At 37.8% G+C, this 20,495-nt stretch overlaps 1 protein-coding gene and 1 non-coding gene across 2 annotated transcripts in view; one reads left to right on the plus strand and one right to left on the minus strand.

Annotated features, from left to right (window-relative positions):
- Positions 1-979: 979 nt before the first annotated feature.
- The window catches only part of OXSR1 (oxidative stress responsive 1), a 76,842-nt gene continuing 57,326 nt past the window's right edge, over positions 980-20,495 (plus strand). Inside the window, exons 1-2 of the mRNA XM_006910781.3 lie at positions 980-1,386; positions 17,415-17,527. Of these exons, the coding sequence (XP_006910843.1) occupies positions 1,317-1,386; positions 17,415-17,527 (183 nt within the window). The 5' untranslated portion in view covers positions 980-1,316. The remainder of the gene's footprint in view (positions 1,387-17,414; positions 17,528-20,495) is intronic.
- On the minus strand, positions 4,609-4,727 carry LOC112479021. The gene has a single exon (XR_003046024.1). It is a non-coding gene; the product is annotated as a 5S ribosomal RNA (ribosomal RNA).

A 20,495-nucleotide genomic window follows, 5' to 3' on the forward strand; every position in this document is an offset into this window, starting at 1 on the left:
TACCAAGTGCATTCAATTTTCACTTCGTTGATTTCCCAATGGGCCTTAGTGGTCAACGTGAGAAAACTGAAGTTCAGTGAAGTCACACAAAAGTCAAAGCCCTTGAAACGACCACAAACCGCGTGGGCCAAATCTCACTTGTTTATTGAAATCTCGCTCGTTTAATGGTCCAAGCCATGTCACGGGGGAAAACCCCAACGTTCCAAGGCCCCCAAGACAGGAGCTCATTAAAGCTCCAGAGTTGAGAATGGACAGAATTCCTTCCCTGCCCAGTAAGTTGCAGAAAGGGCCGCGACGGGAGCTACAGAACTTCCGCCTTGAAAACAGTGTTGTCGCGGGGCAAGCTTCCGGTTCCACTCGGTCCGTAGCCCAAGGCCTTTTATCCTAGTTGGCAGTCATCCATACCCCAAGGCTACCCCACCCAGCTGCTCCCTAGGGCTTCTCCACACCCGGCGGAGCCGCCTGCACGTCTCGAGGGTGTGACGGATATGCCGTAACGTCGTTCCAGAAAAAAGGGCAAAGCGAACACAGGACCGGTGATCTTGAAGGAGTGGAGGCCCGGCGCACAGAGGCGCGCCGAAAGCCTGGAGGCGGGACTAACTTGTGACTGACGTCCACACACACCCATCGTCTTTCTGATTCCTTCTCAAACAAACCAATGGATGCGACGACGGAGACGGCAACGTGCCCCCGCCGCCAGAAATGGCTCCGCCTGCTCTGCTCGGCCACCCTTTGGTCACCATGCTTAGTGTGGCTCCCACGTTTGTGTTACTTTAGACTCTTCTCTGGCTCACCGATGCCCTCGCTGAACTCCTTCCTAAGCATTTCTTCTCCTTCACTGTCAACTTCCACCTTCTCGAGCCCTCGGTTGCTCGCTGCTAATCCAGCCACACTTGAGATGGCGGCCTAGGGGACCGAGGCGGGGCGTGCCTAGCGCGGTGACGTCACCGCGCTGCGTGTCGGCAGGTGGAGGGAGAAGGGAAAGTTTGGCCCGTGCGTGGGGCTGGGGTGGAGGGCGGGACAGAGGGGCTGGGCCCAGGCGAAGCTCCTGTCGCTGCTGCAGCAGAGGCCGAGGCCGGGACCTGGGCCGGGCCAGGGAGTGCCAGACACTAAGGAGCAGGAGGCGAGGTCCGTCGGAGCTTCGAGTCCCCGCCGCTCTGCCGCGCGGTGACCCCGCACCTAAGCGCCGTCCGACCCGTGGCTATTCTCTAGGCGATTGGTGGGGTCGCGGCGGCAGCGGTTGGGGGTGGGGAGAGGCGCGGCGAGAAGACGAAAGAGGTCAGCGAGTTTGAGGGAGGACCGAGAGCTGTGCCGTCATGTCCGAAGACTCGAGCGCCCTGCCCTGGTCCATCAACAGGGACGATTATGAGCTGCAGGAGGTGATCGGTGAGAGCTGGCGCTGCTGAGGGGGGAGGCACCGCTCTGGGCGGTGGGTGACACGCGGGAGCTGGGCGAGTGCAGGACTCAACAGATACTCATGCGCGCTCTTGGGGCCGGAGGGTTTGTAGCGCGCGTGGGTGAGGCTCCGGTTTGTGCAGCGCGTGTGCGGCGGGGAGGGGACTTTGAGTGGCGCGCCTGTGAGGCGGAGTGGGGTGGGGTTAGAGGGGCACATGATGGATTTGTGTAGTGATAGATGTTTGAACCTGAGCGACAGATGTTCCTTGGAGAGAAAGAAAAGTGCAGGCGTGGGACAGGCCTTTACGTGGCTGTGCAAAAAAATGGGATATCGGAGTTGTGGCACAGCCACCTATTTGAGGGATTGTGGGATAGGGTGCTTCAGTTCTTTCCCGCATCGGTGTGAGAACCCTTGAGTGCCCACGAAGTGCCAAGCATTGCTGGCGTGGAGCTGGGGATCCTCTCCAGAAGAAGCGGCAGGTACCGTACGGAGCAACGTGGACACAGCTGCCGACTGCTTGGAACCGAGTTTCTAGTCAGAGAGGTAGACACAAAATAAGAAGACAAATAAAAAGTATTAAAGGGTTTGGCAAGTGCTAGGAAGGAAATAAGGTATTCTGATAGGGAGTAACCTGGAGAACTCATTAGGGTGATGTCAAAGAAAAAAAAATTTTTTTCGAGGCCTTAAAATTGAGCACTGAAGGATGAGAAGAAGGTTTAAGAGCCTAGGGAAGATTTTTCCTAATGAGGAATGGGAAAATGCAGAGGTCTGGAGGAGAGAACGAACTTGATGTGTTTTAGCACCTGAAGGAAGATTGGCATAGAAAGGATAGAAATGGATAGACCTGGATAGAAAGGTAGGGAAGGGGCCAGATCTTAGGGAACTTTCTCAGCCCTGGTAAGGATTTTGGAATTTTAAGTGTTCTTGGAGGGCTTCAAGCGGGGCATGGCATGATTCGCTGGGTCTGGCTGTTGTGTGTGGAGTTGATTTGAAGGGGGTCCAGGAATACCAGTCGGCAGAGACCAAAACTTGCACAAACATGGATTGTAATTCTCAGAGAGGCACAGTGGTCGGAGGATGATGGGGACTGGGGGTGATGAGGTGAGTATTTGTTGGACAAAATAATCTAGTGACTTTAGAAGTCAAAGGGGGTGGATTTAGCTAAACAGAAACTCAATCCAGGTGACAGGAGCAGACCCCTGTGTATTGGAGGAAGGAGATTGTCTACTTTGATAGATCAGCATCCTGTCCCAAAATTAGTTTTATAACAAAGACTGGCCGAAAACTTCTTAGCTGTCTTGGGATGTGTTGTACTTTTTCTGTGTTTTAGAGAAACTTAGTCATATTTCTTTTTTCCGCTTGCCTCTTGTTTTAAAACAAATCTGAGCTAAGTTTTATCTGAAAGACATCACATCTTTTTCCTTAAGTCACTTCATGGGCTTGTGTTCTTGCTACATGCCAAGTCTTGACATGTACTGGTTGGTTCTAACGACAGCTAGCTAGGTCTGTTTTGATTGATTGCTTCTGTTGAAGTAAAGGATTAAGTGGGAGATTCCAAAGTGATGTCTGAAAGATAAAAAAAGGGGCCCCATGATTGTTTTAGAAGGGGAATTTTGCTTTCCTTTTTGATAAGGTGTACACTTTTCTAGAGTGAAGAGGATGCTTGTGGTCATTCTTAATGCCTTTGCTATTAAGGTGGCATAGGACTCTAGAGATTTAAGGCTGGTGTCCTCAGCCTCTAAATTGACCCTCAATTGGGGGTCAGTAAGTGGGGAAAAGAGATTCTCAGCACTCTGGGATAGAATAGTCTTCATCTCGTTCTCAAAGTGGTCCGTGGATAAAAGGTCAAGAACTCCATTGTGATTTGATCACTTTTTTTTGACAGGAAGAAGGATTTATTGGTGGGTGTGAATCGATCACCTTATTTTTAAAAATAACTTTATTGAAGTATAATTTAATACCATAAAATTCACCCATTTTTAAGTACAAAATTCAGTGGCTTTTAGTAAGTTTACTATATTGTGTACCAATCTGCATAATCCAGCTTTAGAATATTTTCATCACCCCATTGAGATCCCTTTGGCTGTTAGAGTTCATCCCTGCTCCCACCTCCAGTCCCAGGCAACCACAAATCTACTTTCTGTCTGCATAGATTTGCATTTTCCAGATGTTTCATATAAAAAAGATCATATAACATGTGGTCTTTTATGTTTGGCTTCTTTCACTTAGCATAATTTTCATTTTTTAAAAAATTATGAAGATATAACTTATGTGCTATAAAATTCACCTGTTTTAAGTGTAACAGTCTCTAGTTTTTTAAGTAAATTTATGGAGTTGTTCGATCATCACCATAATCCAATTTTAGAACATTTTCATCATTCCAAAAATGTGCCTCATATCTATTTGTAGTCACTCCCTGTACCTGCCTCCTGCTTCAGGCCAATCTACTTTCTGTCTCTATAGATTTGACTTTCCTGGACATATCATAATATGTGATCCTTTATGTTTGGTTTCTTTTACTTGGCATAATGTTTTTTTAAGTTCATTCGTGTTGTAGTCTGTATTAAATATTTTTTTAAATTGGACACTACTTGATGGACATTGGTTAGTTTCTGCTCTTTTGGCTATTTGCAAGAATGCTGCTATGAGTATTCACATCAGATGTTCACATGAACATGTTTCATTTTTCTTGAGTGGAATTGCTGGGTCACATGGTAAATTTATGTTTAACTTTTCAGAGGGACTGTACCATTTTGCATTTCCATCAGCAATGATGTGTGGACATTCTTGTTTCTCTATATCCTTGCCAGCCTTTGATTGTCATTTTGATTATAGTCATCTTAGGGGGTGTGAAGTGAAATCTTATTGTGGTTTTGTATTTCACCAATGATTGATAATGCTGAGCATCTTTTCATGTGTTTGTTTACTGGTGAAATGTCTATTCAAATCTTTTGCCCATTTGAGTTGCGCATTGTTTTTTTTTCTTGTTGAGAGATAGGGGTTTGTGTGTATGTATTCATTCTGGGTAGGAGTTCTTCATCTGATACATAATTTCAAATATTTTCTCCCAGCGTGTAGCTTGTTTTCAATTTCTTTTTTTTTCTCTTTTTTTTTTTTTTTTTTTAGGTCAGGCAACCCGTGTTTGACCTCACAGATTGCAAGGACCTTGTCAGCTTACAATCCCTTATTTTTTTAATTTTAAAAATTTTTTACGCCAATAGCACCTGGTTTTCCTAGGTGGTCTCCCATCTGAGTACTAACCAGGCCCGACCCTGCTTAGCTTCTGAGATCAGATGGGATCAGGCTTGTTCAGGGTAGCATGGCCATAGACTTGTTTTCATTTTCTTAATGTCTTTAAAGCACAAAAGTTTTGAATTTCGATATAGTTTAATCACTTTTTTATTGATTGTGCTTTAGGTGTTATAGCTAAGAAATCTTTCTATTCCAACATCACAAAGATTTTTTTTCCTCTGTTTTCTTCTAAGTGTTATAGTTTTAACTACCATTTAGGCCTGCGATACACGTTGAGTTCATTTTCTATATGGTTTGAGTCAAGGTTAACCATCTCGTTTCACAGATAAAGACAGTCATAGAAAGGTAAAATGACTTGTCCGAAGTCATAGAGCTAATTAGTGCCAGAGCCAATATTGGTGTCCAACTAACTTGTTATCTAATTCAGTATTCCCTGTTCCTGCGTCTGTATTTGATTGGTTTTTGGATATAAACTGGAAGATGGTGCTCATAGCCTGAAAGAATAAAGGAAATATTCTTACAATGAAAAAAATCTGGCAGGAGCAGATATTTTGTAGATAACCCTTTTGGATATAGTAGGATTTGTTCTGTCTTGTGTATCCTATTTTGTAATTTTAATGTTCTCCCTCTGATTAGTAAGTTTCTGAAAGTTCCTAACATCCTTCCATGCTACTCCTCATATACTCTCTCTCACCCCATCTTCCCAACAGAAAGAAAAGTTTTGTTTGAACTACAGCATAGTGCAAATAGCAAGGCTCAATAAAGCAGTGTATTTTTATTCTAATTTTGCTTCCATATTGAAATGTTTGGAATAGAGTATTTTGTAATAAGCTGTAGTCTTCAAAATAAATCTTTTGATTTATTCAGATTACACTCAGTTTTTCAGAAAGCAAATGATTGGAGTCCAGAAAAAAAAAGGTTTGGGGGAATCATTTGAATTTTCTTTTTCTAAAGGATTGTATTTTAAGGACATGGTGTAATGTATCTCCTTTCTAATTAAAGCACATACGTTTATTTGAACTGTGATTTTTTTTTCACATGTGCTACTTAGTACTATAGTATTTGTGGAGTTAGTTTCTTGCATTCTGTTTTGTTCTCTTTTACAGCAGAATGCTGTAGAGAAAAGAAAATTTTCTTTCTCGAACAAAATAAAAGCATATAGATTGGGAATTCAAAGGGCTTCCTTTAAAATAATTGTATTATCTTAAGCATACTTTGGCAAGATTTGAAGTTCTTTAAGTATAATTACTTGTAAAAATGTTAGTATTATTCTCACAAATCATTCATAAATTATCTTTTCAGTGTTTTTGAGCTTCTTCCTAACACCTATTATTGTGTTAGAATTTCTGGCCAGGTATTGTGCTGTATTTGACATGTGTTGAAGCAATTGTAACAGTATGAGCCTGGGGATAGGTTAGACTAACCTGGATTCGAATCCTGACTTTCTCTCTTATAATCTGTGATTTGGGGCAATTTATATAACTGGTTTTAGCGTCAGCTTTTTGTCTGTAAAATGGGATATTGATACCTCTGTCATTGGGGCTGTTGTGTGGATTAGGTGTAATTGTTTGTAGAAAGTGTTTAGCTTGTATTAAATACTTCATTAAATTGTTGCTATTGTTGTCTTTGAATTTTTTTCCTTCTCTTTACATTTCCTAATTCTTAGTATTGCCATGAAATATAAAATATTATGCAATTTGAAATCTTGTAACACTTAAATATTTTGAATCTGTTTTAATGCTTATTGGAACATCGCTGCATCTTTTTTTCTTACTTCCAGATCGCATTCAGGTTTAGGTGGCTTTAAGGATTTATGTTGGGCATGGTTGTACAGCTGTGTAAGGCCTTGCCACGCATGGTATTGCCAACAATACAACATGATGGCAAAGAAGGAAACCAGTCTTTCAAGGGCTGGGCCATGTGGCTTTCATTGGAATGCATCTTGAAAAGTCTCAATAAATATTTATTGCTTATCTCAGGCTAGGTTTAGAAAATTGTTTTTTAGGATCCGTTTTTAGTAAGGTATGATTCACCTAGATGTGACATTTGGGTAGAGCAACCCACTGGCTTGATTCTCTGCTTTCCCCTCTCCTTTTTTGTTTTCATTAATTGTTCACCATCCACACATTTTGATGTCTAAGGTAGTGGTTTCTAAATGTGGATTCGAAGACCCTTCCTCTTGCCGCTCCATAAATGCAAAAGACATCATGTTCTGTCCGTACAGTGATGCTTAATTGTTTGTGTATTTTCTTCCCCTGATTAGGAGACTTAGCTATGGTGACATTTTCAATAATGCCAGTTTCGGGCTAACAGCCTCATAAGGTTGTAGCAAATAGGGATTGCATTTGGCTGCACGTAATGGAAAACAAATAATAGTAGCTTAATAAAATACTTTTCCTTCTATATAACAACAAAACTGGAGTGGCAGCCTAGGTGCCATCAAGTTCCCAATTTTTCACTCCCCCACACTTAGCATGTGAATCTCATTATTATAGTGGCAAGGTAATTGTTCCATCCCTATCCTTGTGCTTGTGTTCCAGACTGGAAGAATATGGCCAAATGACAAAGGCATGTGACAACTCAGTTGACTTCCTTTCAAAGGACTTTCTTTCCTGGAAGCCTGACTCAGTGACTTCCATTTCTATTTTATGGGCCAGAACTACGTAATTTGGCCATTTGCAGGGGAGGCTGTGAAATAAAGCTTTTTAGCTGGGCATATTATTATTTCGAACACAATAGGTTAAAGTTTTCTTATTAAAGAAGAAGGAAAATTGTATATTGGATAGGCAACTAAATAAAAATGTTGCACTTTTTAAAAAAATTAAAATAGTTAAATAAGGCATTGCCAGTAAATAATTTAACCTGACACATAGTAATCAGTTAATAAACGTTAGCTTAAATCCAAAGAGGCAGCTGCCTACCAGTTAAGAGCATAGAGTTGAAACATCATGTAGTTCTGGTTTCTAGGCCCTTCCTGCCTCTTCCTACTCTATGACCAGAGTCTTACCTTTGCTTACATTTCTTTTCTTAGGTTGCTTTGTAAAATCAATAATACCTAACCCATGGGATTACCGTGCGGATTTTTTGGAAAAAAAAAATGCAAATAAAGAAAGTGCTCAGCCTAGTACTTGGCACACAGAGTAAGTGTTCAGCAAACGTTAGTGCTTACGTTAGTGACCATGAGGTAAGGCCCACGGAGACTGGGCTGTCTCTGTTCTGCCCCAAGTGAGTAAATTTTTCTTCTTGAAAATATATGCCACTACTTGATCGATTAATCTGTTCAACAGATATTTATCGAACTCCTCTCATGTGTCACACACTGTTTTGAATGCTAGAGATACAGCAGTGAAGTAGACAGAAATCTCTGCTTTTTCGCAATTTATAATCTAATGGTGATTATAAAGGACAGAAAGGACAAAAAGAAAGCAGGGAGAGGGGTTGGGGACTGCTAGGGATCGAAATGAGTTTTAAATTGGTCAGCGAAAGCCTCACTAAGAAGGCAACATTTGAGGAAAGACCTGAAGGAGTAAGAAGTGAATGTTGTGGCTATCTGCCGGAATTTTGTTCCAAGCAGAGGGAACAGCAGGAGCAAAGGCCTTGAGGTAGAAGCGTGCTGGCTTGACTAAGGAATAAGGAGGTGAGAGCTGCTAGAGCAGAGTGAGGGCGCAGTGAAGAGGCAGGCAGGTGGAGATCAGAAGAGTAAGGTGGTAGGGCTGTGTGATCCCAGCCATCAGATTGTGTGGAGGATTGTAAGTCATTGTAGGTACTTGGCTTTTGCTTTGAGTAAGATTGAAAGTCATTGCTGGGTTTTGAGCAGAGGATTAATATGATCTGACTTATGTTTGAAAGGATAACTTGGGCTGCTAGGTGAATAGTTGTGTAAGGGTGCACGGCTGGAAGGCGAGGTTATCCAGAGGAAAGGGGTGGTAGTGGAGGTGCTGAGAAGCAGTCAGATGCTGGACATAACATTTTTTAGTTAGAGATATGCCATTGGATTAGATGGGAGAGGATTTGAAGATTTTTGGCTGGAGCATCCGGAAGGATAGAGTTAGCATCTGTTGAGATAGGAGATCACCAGAGTGAACAGGAGAGAAAGGGATGATTTATTGCAAAACCATCAGGCTGCTTGAATAATTACTTAAAGCATATGGCAGTGTGTTTTTATTTTCATCTTTGTATGGAGAGAATAGCATGATTTTTATGATGACTATTCTTAGAGCTGTTTCACCAGTTCTGGGAACTTTAATTTTCAACATGACTGACAAGAGGCCTTATTTAGAAAAGGGTTTGCAGAATTGTGAATTCCTGTATTTTCCACGGTTCAGGTGACAGTGCCTTAGTCATCTTTCAGAATGAACAGTCTGGGCTAGCTCTTTAGTGAATACAAAACCTTACTACAAAATACTTAAAAATAAAGTCTTTAGAATAGGTATCTTCTATAATGATGGCTGGCCAAAATTTAAAGGGAAAATATCTTCAGTAGATTTGGTTCATTTGATTTATTTTTTTCCTCACAGATAGGAATAATATCCATTTTTTTACTTTCACTTGAATTTTTGGGTGGAGTAAAGTCCCCCTCATGCCTTTTGGCAGCTCCTTTTCTGTCTCAAGAGATGAAGTTACCCAGTTTAAAGGATTTCGGGAGAAAACTCATTCATGTTTTCTGCATGTTAATCCATTCCGGTATGTAATGTACACTAGCACTGCAGTTAACTGACTAGGAGAGGACAGAAGAAAGAGTGGAAGAAGTGGGGATGTAGGGAATGGTGATTGAGATACACAACACTAGCGTAAAATAACGGAAGTTTACATTGCCCATTATATTATTCTTCATGTTAAGTTAATACTCGTTAGAGGGCATTAGAGCAGTAGCTTTCACACTTTGACTAAACCATTCCTAAGAGATACCTTTTACACATTTGCATGTATATTTGTACTGAAATAAAAGTTTTAACAAAATAACATTTTCTTTTAGTATGTGCAGTGCAGACTGATTTCTGTTGGCTTCAATTTAAGAAAAATGGTGGTTTAAATGAGTAAGTTGACTTGTGTTTGAAAAATTCCACTTGAAGAGATGAAATATTTTAAAATTTTTTTTATCTCTAATCCTGTTTTAAAATTCTTGCAAAAAATGGTAAAAAAGGTAATTAAAATCATTATAAATAAATTTTTAAGATATTCTTCCCTATCTTCATTTATATTATTAGTTACAATTTTCTGTGAAGTAAAATTTTTTTCTAGTGACAGAGCTTCATTGGCTATTCTGAATTAGTGGTATTGAAAATAGTGAGTTTTTACTGCATTACCATAATCCTTTATGTTAGTACCTTAAAATATTTTTGATTGCTGAGCAATATTTTGGCATTTGTTTTCGAAAGATCATATGACAATCAGTGAAAGTGATTGTTAGTCTGCAGGTCTCTTTTATCACCAGGGTGGGAAATGTTAGCAACTTTTTTTTGGCCATTTGTTGAATTACAGCAGAATTTAATACCTTGCTCCTAGGGATATTTGTTTATTGAGTGAATCTTTGAGTGGAAAAGAAGATACTTTAGTATATAAACAATTATGATTGATAAGACCTAGGTTTAGTGTTTCATTATTAATGAAATTAATTCTGTGTTTAATGATGAGTAGGAATTAATAACAACAAAACTTAAAATCATATATTCCTATATCTATATTTTAAACGCCAGCATGGTTTTGGTTTAGGTAGGACATGCCACTAGTATGTTTAAAGCTAGTATTTCAGGTTTTATATGTATAAGATAATCAATGTTGAATTACCTGGGGGCAGAATAACGGGTTTGAAAATTAATACTGGTTACAAAGAATACCAGTAGGTAGTACATTTGTGAACATTAAAATGATTAAGAATCAGGAACCACCTTTCAGCCGGAACTACCATCTTCCAGTAATTCGCCAAAATGACTAATGCAAAGAGAAAGAGGAGAGGAGATGTCTACACTGTAGACGTTAAGGGAATGGGCACTGTTCAAAAGGGAATGTCCCACAGATGTTACCGTGGTAAAACTGGAAGAGTCTACAGTGTTTTAAACAAACAGGTTAAGAGCAAGATTCTTGCCAAGAGAATGAATGTACATGTTGAGCATATTAAGCACTCTAAGAGCCAGGCAGCTTCCTGAAACATATGAAGGAAGGTGATCAAGGAAAGAAAGAAGCCAAAGAGAAAGGTACCTGGATTCAACTGAAGTGCCAGCCTGCTCCACCCAGAGAAGCTCACTTTGTGAGATCCAGTGGAAAGGAGCCCGAGCTGCTGGAACCCGTTCCCTGTGAATTCATGGCATGATAGATGTGAAGAAAAACAAACAAAACAAAACAAAAGACCTCTAATTTAAAAAGAAAAAAGAATCAGGGACCACATCTACTTAATTAGAAGATAGCTGTTATCTAGGACCAAAGGTACCCTGTAGTGGCCACATTATGCCTCTGTGACTAGAGCATGCCTCTCATCTTAGCCAGACAGATGTATGACCTGCATACATCATTAGCTTCCTTTCTCTCTGGCATTTCCCAGAGTGGGGCAACTGCCTCTCACTGAAGGCAGGAGAAACAGTTGATAAGTGTACTTCTGAGTTTACACACAGTCGGAATTAGGCGAGGAGGGGATTGAGGGGGAGGAAACAATGACAGGCATAACATTCTGCCTAACTTTGACCCATACTCATATGCAGAATAAAGAGAGCTCAGCCAAGAAGCAGGTAAACTATAAACTTTTTCCATAATAGTCTATGGATCATTTTTATCAAGCAATGTCAGTGTTCAAAACTAGTGTCAAAATAGTTAAAGTACACAATTGGATGATGTCATTGAATGGTAAATATATTCTTGAATATTGGATTTTATTTTGAATTTTGCATTACATGAACTTTGAGCAGAGTTTTTGATTAGTTATAATTGTGATTCAGATCTTTCTTTAGTTTGTTAAAATTGTTGATTTGGGTTTATCCACGTTAGTGATAAATAACTTTATTCAGGGATTTTCAAAATGGGTTTAAATGTAACAAACAAGTTCTATTGAATTACATAGTTACATATATAAATTGTTTTCCATTTTTAATGTTTGTAGCACATTAATATTAGAAATTTGGTGGCATACTTGAGATTTTTAAATAACAGCTTTATTGTTAAAATTCACATATCATAACATTTCCCCTTCTAAAGTGTACAAATCAGTATATTCACATAGCTGTGCAACCCTCACCGCCGTCTACTTCCAGAACATTTCCCAGCTCCAGAGAGAAACTCCCATCTCCACTAGCAGCACTCTCCAGTCCCTCCTCCCTCCAACCACGAAGCTACTTTCTGCCTCTACGGGTTTGCCTATTCTGGATATTTCATATAAATGAGTTATACTATACGTGGCCTTTTGTGTCTAGTATCTTTACTTAGCATGTTTTCAAGGCTCCTCTGTGTTGTGACATGTATCAGTACTTTATTCCTTTTTATTTTGTCATCTTTTGATGATAAAATGCTCCTTTTCCACTCTCTGTTAACCACTCTTGGTAGTTTCTGTGTATCCTTTCAGAAAACTTTTCAGCAGGTGTATATCCTTTTGATAGAGTGTTTTGCTCTTTTAGAAATTTAAGTTATAAAGCCCTAGATGGTCAACTGCCATATACTTCTTTTAGGTGATTTAATTAGTTCTTTTACAGGCTGATATAGGGTCTTATTAAAGTAAATATCTCATTCTCGAAAATAAATGCTCTCTATGAGAGTGTGTGGGTAGTATTTCTCCCCGGAATATTGAAAGCATATTGCATTTTACATGAAGCATTCTGCTCAAAGTTTCATTTTCTGAATGTAATTACTGCACAATACATATAGCACTTTTTCTTCCCCTGTGCCCTCTTTTGCCAACATTTTGGTGAAGTTACTTTGTATTTGAGAAGAGGATAAGAGAATGGAGAAGAAGGGAGAAGGAATTTAATGATTGCACATTTTTTCCTTTTTTGTATTTACAATTCATCTCTATCCAAGGCTAAGTATTTGTACAGGAGAATGTTTAGTTTCAATGATTAAAACGTTGAAAAAAGCTACAGTTTTAATGGAATGGGTAGAGATGGGGGTTTAGTGGGGATAATTCGTCTTCATGTATTTTGGTGAAGATTCAAGTACTTTAGAAGTATAATACACCTACCTTATGCCAAATACTTGAGATACCGCAATGTTTTTTAACAGTTTAGATACCTAACAGTAAGATAATGTGTAAATGAACAAATAATAATGACATTTATTGAACAATACCAAATCTAGGCACATAGTCTGGAAATGAAGACTTACCCTGTTAATAGCGGTGGAACTCAAGTTTGAATATAAGTGTGTTTTCCATGCTGCTTACTGAAGTTAGGTGAGTTTTGAGTTGGGCTTTGAAAGGAGGGAGAGATATGGATTAATGTGTAGAAAGCAGAGTGGATGGCTTGCACAGAGGAGTGGAGATGGAGATAAAATAGATTTCATCTGGCATATGGAAAATAAGTTAATATGTTGACTTACCAAGTATCAAGTAGCTGCTGTGGTTTACTGATCTGAGGAGTAACATTGTGCAGGTGTTTGAAGATTATTTTATTAATGGTAGAGGACGAATTGAGGCCTAAGCATTTTTTTTAAACAATCCACAGAACTTACTCAGATTTTACTATTTATATGTGTGTACAGTTCTATGCAGTTTTATGTCGTGTAGCTACTACCCACCATATCTATACCCCACTGTAAAGTTCTTTACATATCCTTTAAACCATATCTAATGCCTCTCCCCACATCCCTTAACAACCACTAGTCTGTTGTTCATGTTTATTATTTTTGCTATTTCAAGAGTGTTACATAAATGGGATCATAAAATATGTAACTTTTTTGAGCATAATGCCCTTGAAGTCCCTTCAAGTAATTGTGCATATCAATGGTTTGTTTATTTTTTATTGCTGAGTAGTAGTCCTCTGTATGAATATGCCAGAGTTTATTCGTCTGTTGAAAGATATTTGGGTAGTTCCCAGTTTGAGGCTATTACGAATAAAGCTGCTATAAATATTCATATGCAAGTTTCTATGTGAACATATATTTTTGTTTCTCTGGGATAAATACTCAAGCATAAAAATGCTAAATTGTCAAGTCTATTTTTAGTTTTAAAAGAAACAGCCAAACTAATTTCCAGAGTGGCTGTACCAATTTTTACATCTCCATCAGCAATGTATAAGTGTTCCAGTTTCATCACATCCTCACCAAAGTTAAAAAATTTTTTTTTAGCCATTCTGATAGGTTATCCCATCTCCATCAAGTTGCTTTTGCACCTTTATCAAAAATCAGTGGGGCACAATGCTGTGAATCTTCTGAGTTCTTTGTTCTGGGGTATGTGTGTGTGTGTCTGCCTGCCACACCATCTCGATTATTCTATATAATAGGTCTTGAATTTGGGTAGTATGAAGCCTTCAACTTTGTTCGTCATCTTCGCTATTGTGTTGGCTATTCTAGGGCCTTCTCCTCTCACATAAACTTTGGAATAAGCTTGTCTATATGTACAAAATACTTAGGATTTTGATTGGAATTGTATCAAACCTATATATATATATAGTCAGTTTAGGGAGTATTGACATCTTTACTATGTTGAATTTTTTTAAACCCATGAACACGGTATATCTCTTCAATTAATTAGGCCTTCTTTACTTTCATCGGTACTTTGTAATTTTCAGCATGTAGATTCTGTTCATTTTTTATTGAATTTGTACTTAAATATTCATCTGGAGGGAGCAATTGTAAATGGCATTATATTTTAAAATTTTGGTTTCCACTCGTTTGTTTTTAGTCTATAGAAATGCAGTTGGTTTTCATGTGTTGATCTTATATATTGCAACCTTGCTAAACTCTCCTGTTAGTTATAAGAACTTTTCTTGTAGATTTTTGGGGATTTCTTTATAAGCGATCATGTCATATACAAACATAGACAGTTTTATTTCTTTTTCAATCTGGATGCCTTTTATTTCTGTTTCTTTCTTTATTGTGGTGACTAGGACTTCCAGTACATGTTGAGTAAGAGTAATGAGGATGGGCATCCTTGCCTCTTCCCCAGTCTTAGAGGGAAAGCATTCAGTCTTTCACCATTAAGTGTGTTGTTAGCTGGAAGCATTTTTGTAGATGTTCTTTATGAAGAAGTTCCTCTCTATTCCTAGTTTGCTGAGAGCTAAAAGTCCAGTGGTGTTGGATTTTTTAAAAATGTTTTTCTGTGTTAATTGATATGATTGTATGATTTTTTTCCCTTAGCCTGTCGATATAGTGTATTACACTGATTTTGATATTTTTGAAAAGTGCTGTAGTAGCCTTGCATACCTGTAATACATACCACTTGGTTATGGTGTATTTCTGTCGCTGGATTCAATTTGCTAATATTTTGTTAACGCTTTTGCAGCTAAGTTTATGAGGTATTGTCTTTAGTATTCTTATGATATCTTTGTCTGGTTTTGGTCTTGGTAATATTGGCTTCATAAAATGAGTTGGGAGGTATTCCACTTCTTCCATTTCCAGAAAACGGCGATTAGTTCTTCTTTTAGTGTTTGTCTCCATTGAAACCCTCTGTGTCCGGTGATCTTTTCAAGAATTTTTAAATTACAAATTTGACTTTTAAAAATATTCATAGGACTATTCAGGTTATCTACTTCATCTTGGCTGAGCTTTGGTAGTTGCTTTCAAAGAATTGGTCCATTTTTTTCTAAATTGTTGAATTATGAGCTAAAGTAGTTTGTAGTATTCCCTTGTCTTTTTTGAAATTGAGATAAAAGTCACATAACATAAAATTTACCATTTTAAAAGAGTACAATTCAGTGTTTTTTAGTATATTCACAGTGTTTTGCAACCATCACCACTGTCTAATTCTAGAGTATTTTCATCGCCTGTCCCTGTTAAACAGTAACTTCCCATTCTTCTCCTCTCCAAGCCCCTGGCAGCCACTAATCTGTATTCTGTCTCTATAGATTTTGCCTGTTCTGGACATTTCATATAAATGGAATCATATGATAGGTGGTCTTTTGTGACTTTTTTTCACATAGCATGATGTTTTCAAGGTTCATCTATATTGTCACATGTATCAATACTTGCTCCTTGGCTCCTGGCTCTTATTACTCTGATCTCTGCTTTCATTGTCTTATCTCCTTCTCTGACTGACCCTTCTGCCTATCTTTGATAAAGACCCTTGTGATAACCTTAAGCCCACCCAGATAATCCAGGACAATATCCTGAATTTAACTTAATGACATGTGCGAAGTCTTTTTGCCGTATAAGGTAACATTCACAGGTTACAAGAATTAGGACATGGACATCTTTTGGCGAGTTAGGAGGGGCATTATTCTACCTGCCACATGGACTTTGCATCTTTTATTATTATCCCACTGTTCTCTGAGGCTGTGTTCTATTTTCAGTCTATTTTCTTTCTGTTGTTTAGATTGAGTAAACTATTGATCTAGTACTCAATTTTAGCAAATTTTTTACTTTGGAAACTATATATTTCAGTTGTATAGTTTTCATTTGATACTTTTTTATAACTTCTATTTCTTTGCTGAGATTTTTAATTTGTTTTAAGAGAATTCTTAATTGTTTGTTGAAGCATTGTTTTTTAATGACTGCTTTAAAATTCTCCAACATATGATTCATTTTGGTGTTGACATCAATGTGAGTGAATGTCTTTTCTCATGTAAGTGTGTTTTTCCTGGTTCCTTGGTATGATGTGATTTTTTTTTTTTTTTGTATCCTTGACGTTTAGGATACTAATGTTAAGAGACTCTTGATCCTATTTAAATCTTCTATTTCAGTAGGCAGTGGCTCTGTTTAGGTTTAGTGTCTAGCCCTGGCCTACTTTGTAAGCGGTGTAATTCCTATGATAATTTAGTTTTCAGAGCTCTTGCAGTGCTAGTCTCTTCTGCTTCATTCTTCTGGCACAAAAGGAACTCCTGTTTGACCTATACAGGTGTTACCTAGGCTGACTGGTGGATGTGGGTCCCCAGTTCTGCTGCTGCTAAGGGCAGTTTGGACATTGCCCAGGTGTGGGACAGGGACCTAGTTGGCCCTGTAGTGAATCTGGCTTACTGCTGTCTGGGTGCTGGGAAGAGACCCTGCTTGTGCTAATACTGTGGTGGATTGGGTCCCCTGCTGTCCTGGGTAGGGACTGGGAAATCTCTCTCCCCTCTAGGCCTCTGCTGAGCTTACCCTTTCACAGTCCTTTGGCCAGAAAGCAGGATTTTCTCATTTATTTGTTTCTCTGTCTTTCCCTGCTGGCAGTTCCAGGTTGTTGTCTGTTTTGGTGCATACTCATAGATTTATGGGTGGAACAAGGAAAACCCAGTGAACTCACAGTGGTGCCTTTCCTTACACTGGGAGGTTCCTGGCCAGTTCACCTTCTTTCTACTTTGTAGAGTCTTTTTATGATTGTCGAATTATTTCTAGGGCATTTAGTTGTATTTAGAGGAGAAGAACATGGAAATATGAGCCTACACTATCATATTCTAGAGCTGGAACCCTAGCAGTTTTTATTTTATTTTATTTTATTATTTTTTGGTACTGGTTTTTATTGGCAATTCTCTGAAATGGTTGAGGCTTTCACTTTTATTGACACCCTGCTTTTTAGAGTGTTTCTTTCCAACTGTTGTTCAATATGGGAACAAGATAAGGATTAACTTCTCTTGTTCAAATTGTGTGGTAATTAAAAATGTCATGTTTTTATCTCTCCATCTATTTATTTACTCATTTATGTATTTATCTTTAGGGAGCGGAGCAACAGCTGTGGTCCAAGCAGCATATTGTGCCCCTAAAAAGGAGAAAGTGGCAATCAAACGGATAAACCTTGAGAAATGTCAAACTAGCATGGATGAACTTCTGGTATGCACATCTCCTATTTCTTAAGTTGGAAAGGTATACTCCTGTATATTCATGTTAGAGTGGGAAATAACTTGAAGTTTTTGATTTCTTTTTTAAAAAGGGTTTGTGATTTTTTCATTAATAGTAATGTTTATTATAGAACTTATAAAATCCAGGTAAGTAGAGAGAAAAAAATTAGTTATAATCTTCTCATTCCAAGATTAATACTTGCTATATAATCTTTCAGACTGCACATTTAAACATCTTTATATGTTTATGATAGTGCAATCATATGTTTATTCTTTTTGAAAGTTTTATCATAGAATTTCTGTGTCAATAAATATGAATTAATATAATTTTCAATATGTGCGTAGTATGCCATTGAATAGGTAGACCACACTTCTCCGTATTCTCTGGAATTGGATGATTACCTTGTTTCCTCTTTTTTATTGTTACAAGTAATGCTTGCTTACGTCTCTCTTTCCTTAAAATAGTATCATGTGATTGTGATTCCTGGGTCAAATAGAATATCCTTTAAAAGGCTTTTGGCCTCCTAGGGACATAGTACCTACCTGCATTGTGACCACCGATGCAAGATGAAAGATAGAATGACCCCAGGCAGCATTAGCTTCTGCAAAGGCTAGGGGAAAGAGAAGAAAGGGAGCCCCGAGGATCAATAACTGCAAGAGATGTTTTGTGGCATTAAAAGCTCGTCATACAGGGATTGTTTTGTACTTCTTTTATGCATCAGGACACCCAGAGTAGTTTTCAGTATATAGTAAGTGCTTAGCGAGGGAAATAAGATAGTTTTTTAAGTCATCTAACTTTTTAAATGCTCCATTTCTTTGGCTCAAAATGGATATTATTTCTGTTTTGTGTACTTCATGAGGTTTTTCTTGAAGCTCAAATGACACAGTACTTGAAAACTATAAAAACTATAAACTTCCATACAAATACTGTTATTTTATTAAGCAATTTGTCAAAGATCATATATAACTAGTGATAGAAAGCAGGAATTAGGACTGTGATAATCTGACAGTCCAGGAGTTTTTTTTTCCAGTGTCCAGATTGAATTTAATTTCTAGTGTAGTCTGTACTGAGTATTAGGGAATAATTAGAATAAAAGGAAATGAGGTATTTCAGTGGATGAGACAAATGTGTTTCTTAGGGAGTTGATAATGCAGGAGCAGAAACTGAAGAAGTGGGTTGCTGGAGTGATCCTGAGCTGTCTCAAGTGAGAACACACACACGGAAGGAGATGCTGATTAAAATCCTGTTTGGTGATCTTGGGTTTATAGATGCCAGCTATACCTTAGGGCACCATGTGGACATTTGAACGGCAGTGATCATAAAAGAAGTCAAAACTGTAAACTAATTCTGTTAAAAGCAATATTTTTAACCTACAAAATCTGAAATTTGAGAAGCTCAATATGAATTCTTATTATTTGCCAGTTATTTTACCTAATACATAAGGATAATATAAAGATGAATGAAAATTTTATTTTTACTCATGACTAAAGAAACAGGCTCAAAGTTTAAATAACTTGACTAAGTTCACATGAAAATAATAACAAACATCTTTTCAGTGCTGGGCACTAAAGTGTACTTTAACCTCATAAACATCTCTATGAGATAAGTAGTAGCTCTATTTTATAGATAAAGAAAGTAAATCATATGCTAAGTGACAGAGTCCAGATCAAAACTCAAGTCTTTGTAGAATGTACCAAAACTATTCCAGAGACTAATTAATGTTTCTTTCTACCCCATGGAATAACTTATTTCTCATGAAACACCCACGTTGACTGATGTTTGATGAAAACACTATTATTTCCCAAGCTACTTATTTTATACAAACTTTGTAGCAAGTAGTATTAGATCATTTATAACCACTTTACACATCGTACCCTACCCAAATCCACACACCTCTGTGTTGTAGTTCTTTCTAAATCATGCTCCCCCTATAACTGAAAACGGATTCCATAACAACTTCCAATATTCTGTTCTGTGATGACAGGGGATAAAAGATACATATAACATTGTTCCTATCCTCAGGGAAGTTTTAGTTTGTGGGAGAGAAAGAAGCTTTACACAATTAACCTTTAATCTATATTTTAATGCAAGGGTAGAGGATATTCTTTTGATTTCTGACACAGAAAAATAGATGATTCTATCATTTTTGGAAGATAAACTTTGCAAATTTATTTTAAACTATGTAGAAGTACTTAATTGTAGTGATAATATCTTAAAGCTTAGCATGTCTTAAGTGGTCCCTGTTATTAGTTAGCTGATACAAATCTGTTCTTCATTCCCCTGCTTTTCACTTAATACATGTAGTGTAATTGGCATTTTTTTTTTCCATTTACATTTATATTGTATAGTTGCCAGTTTTTGTGGAAACCTGTTACTTCTTGGTAATTAGCATTGATGATTATGTAAATTCTACGGTAATTTCATCCTAGAACATACTTTTTAAAATGATGTTATACATTGGGACCAACTTGAAGGGAGAGTAATGAAATCTCCAGCCTCCACAGAGTTTAAGAAATTTTACTGCTTTATAGTTATCAATGTCATAATGTCATTGCGAATAGCCCAAATGAGAGTCAGAACTTAACTTTTTTAGGCTCCTTATTATCCTTTCTTCTCTTTGATTTGACTTTTATATCATAAATTCACCTTGATTAGTCTTAGCAAATCAAGAATAAAAGTTATTTCATAGAGAACTTATTACTGTTTCAAATTCACCCATTTTCAAAGCAAAGGAAATCTTTATTTTAATTGATTAATATTTACATACATGTTTGGCTTTGTGGGGCCTAAATATATCACTGTTTCTGATTTTTATTTTTATTTTATCGTATGATTGATATATATCTATGTCAGTAGATATCTTCACACAAGTTTAGTGTAAAATAGTGAACGTTTGAAAATGAAAATAGTAATTCATGCCCCAAAACAACAAATGTCTGCCTGTGTAATCAGATTTGGC

This window comes from Pteropus alecto, unplaced genomic scaffold, assembly GCF_000325575.1.
Source record: "Pteropus alecto unplaced genomic scaffold, ASM32557v1 scaffold354, whole genome shotgun sequence".
NCBI lineage: Eukaryota > Metazoa > Chordata > Mammalia > Chiroptera > Pteropodidae > Pteropus > Pteropus alecto.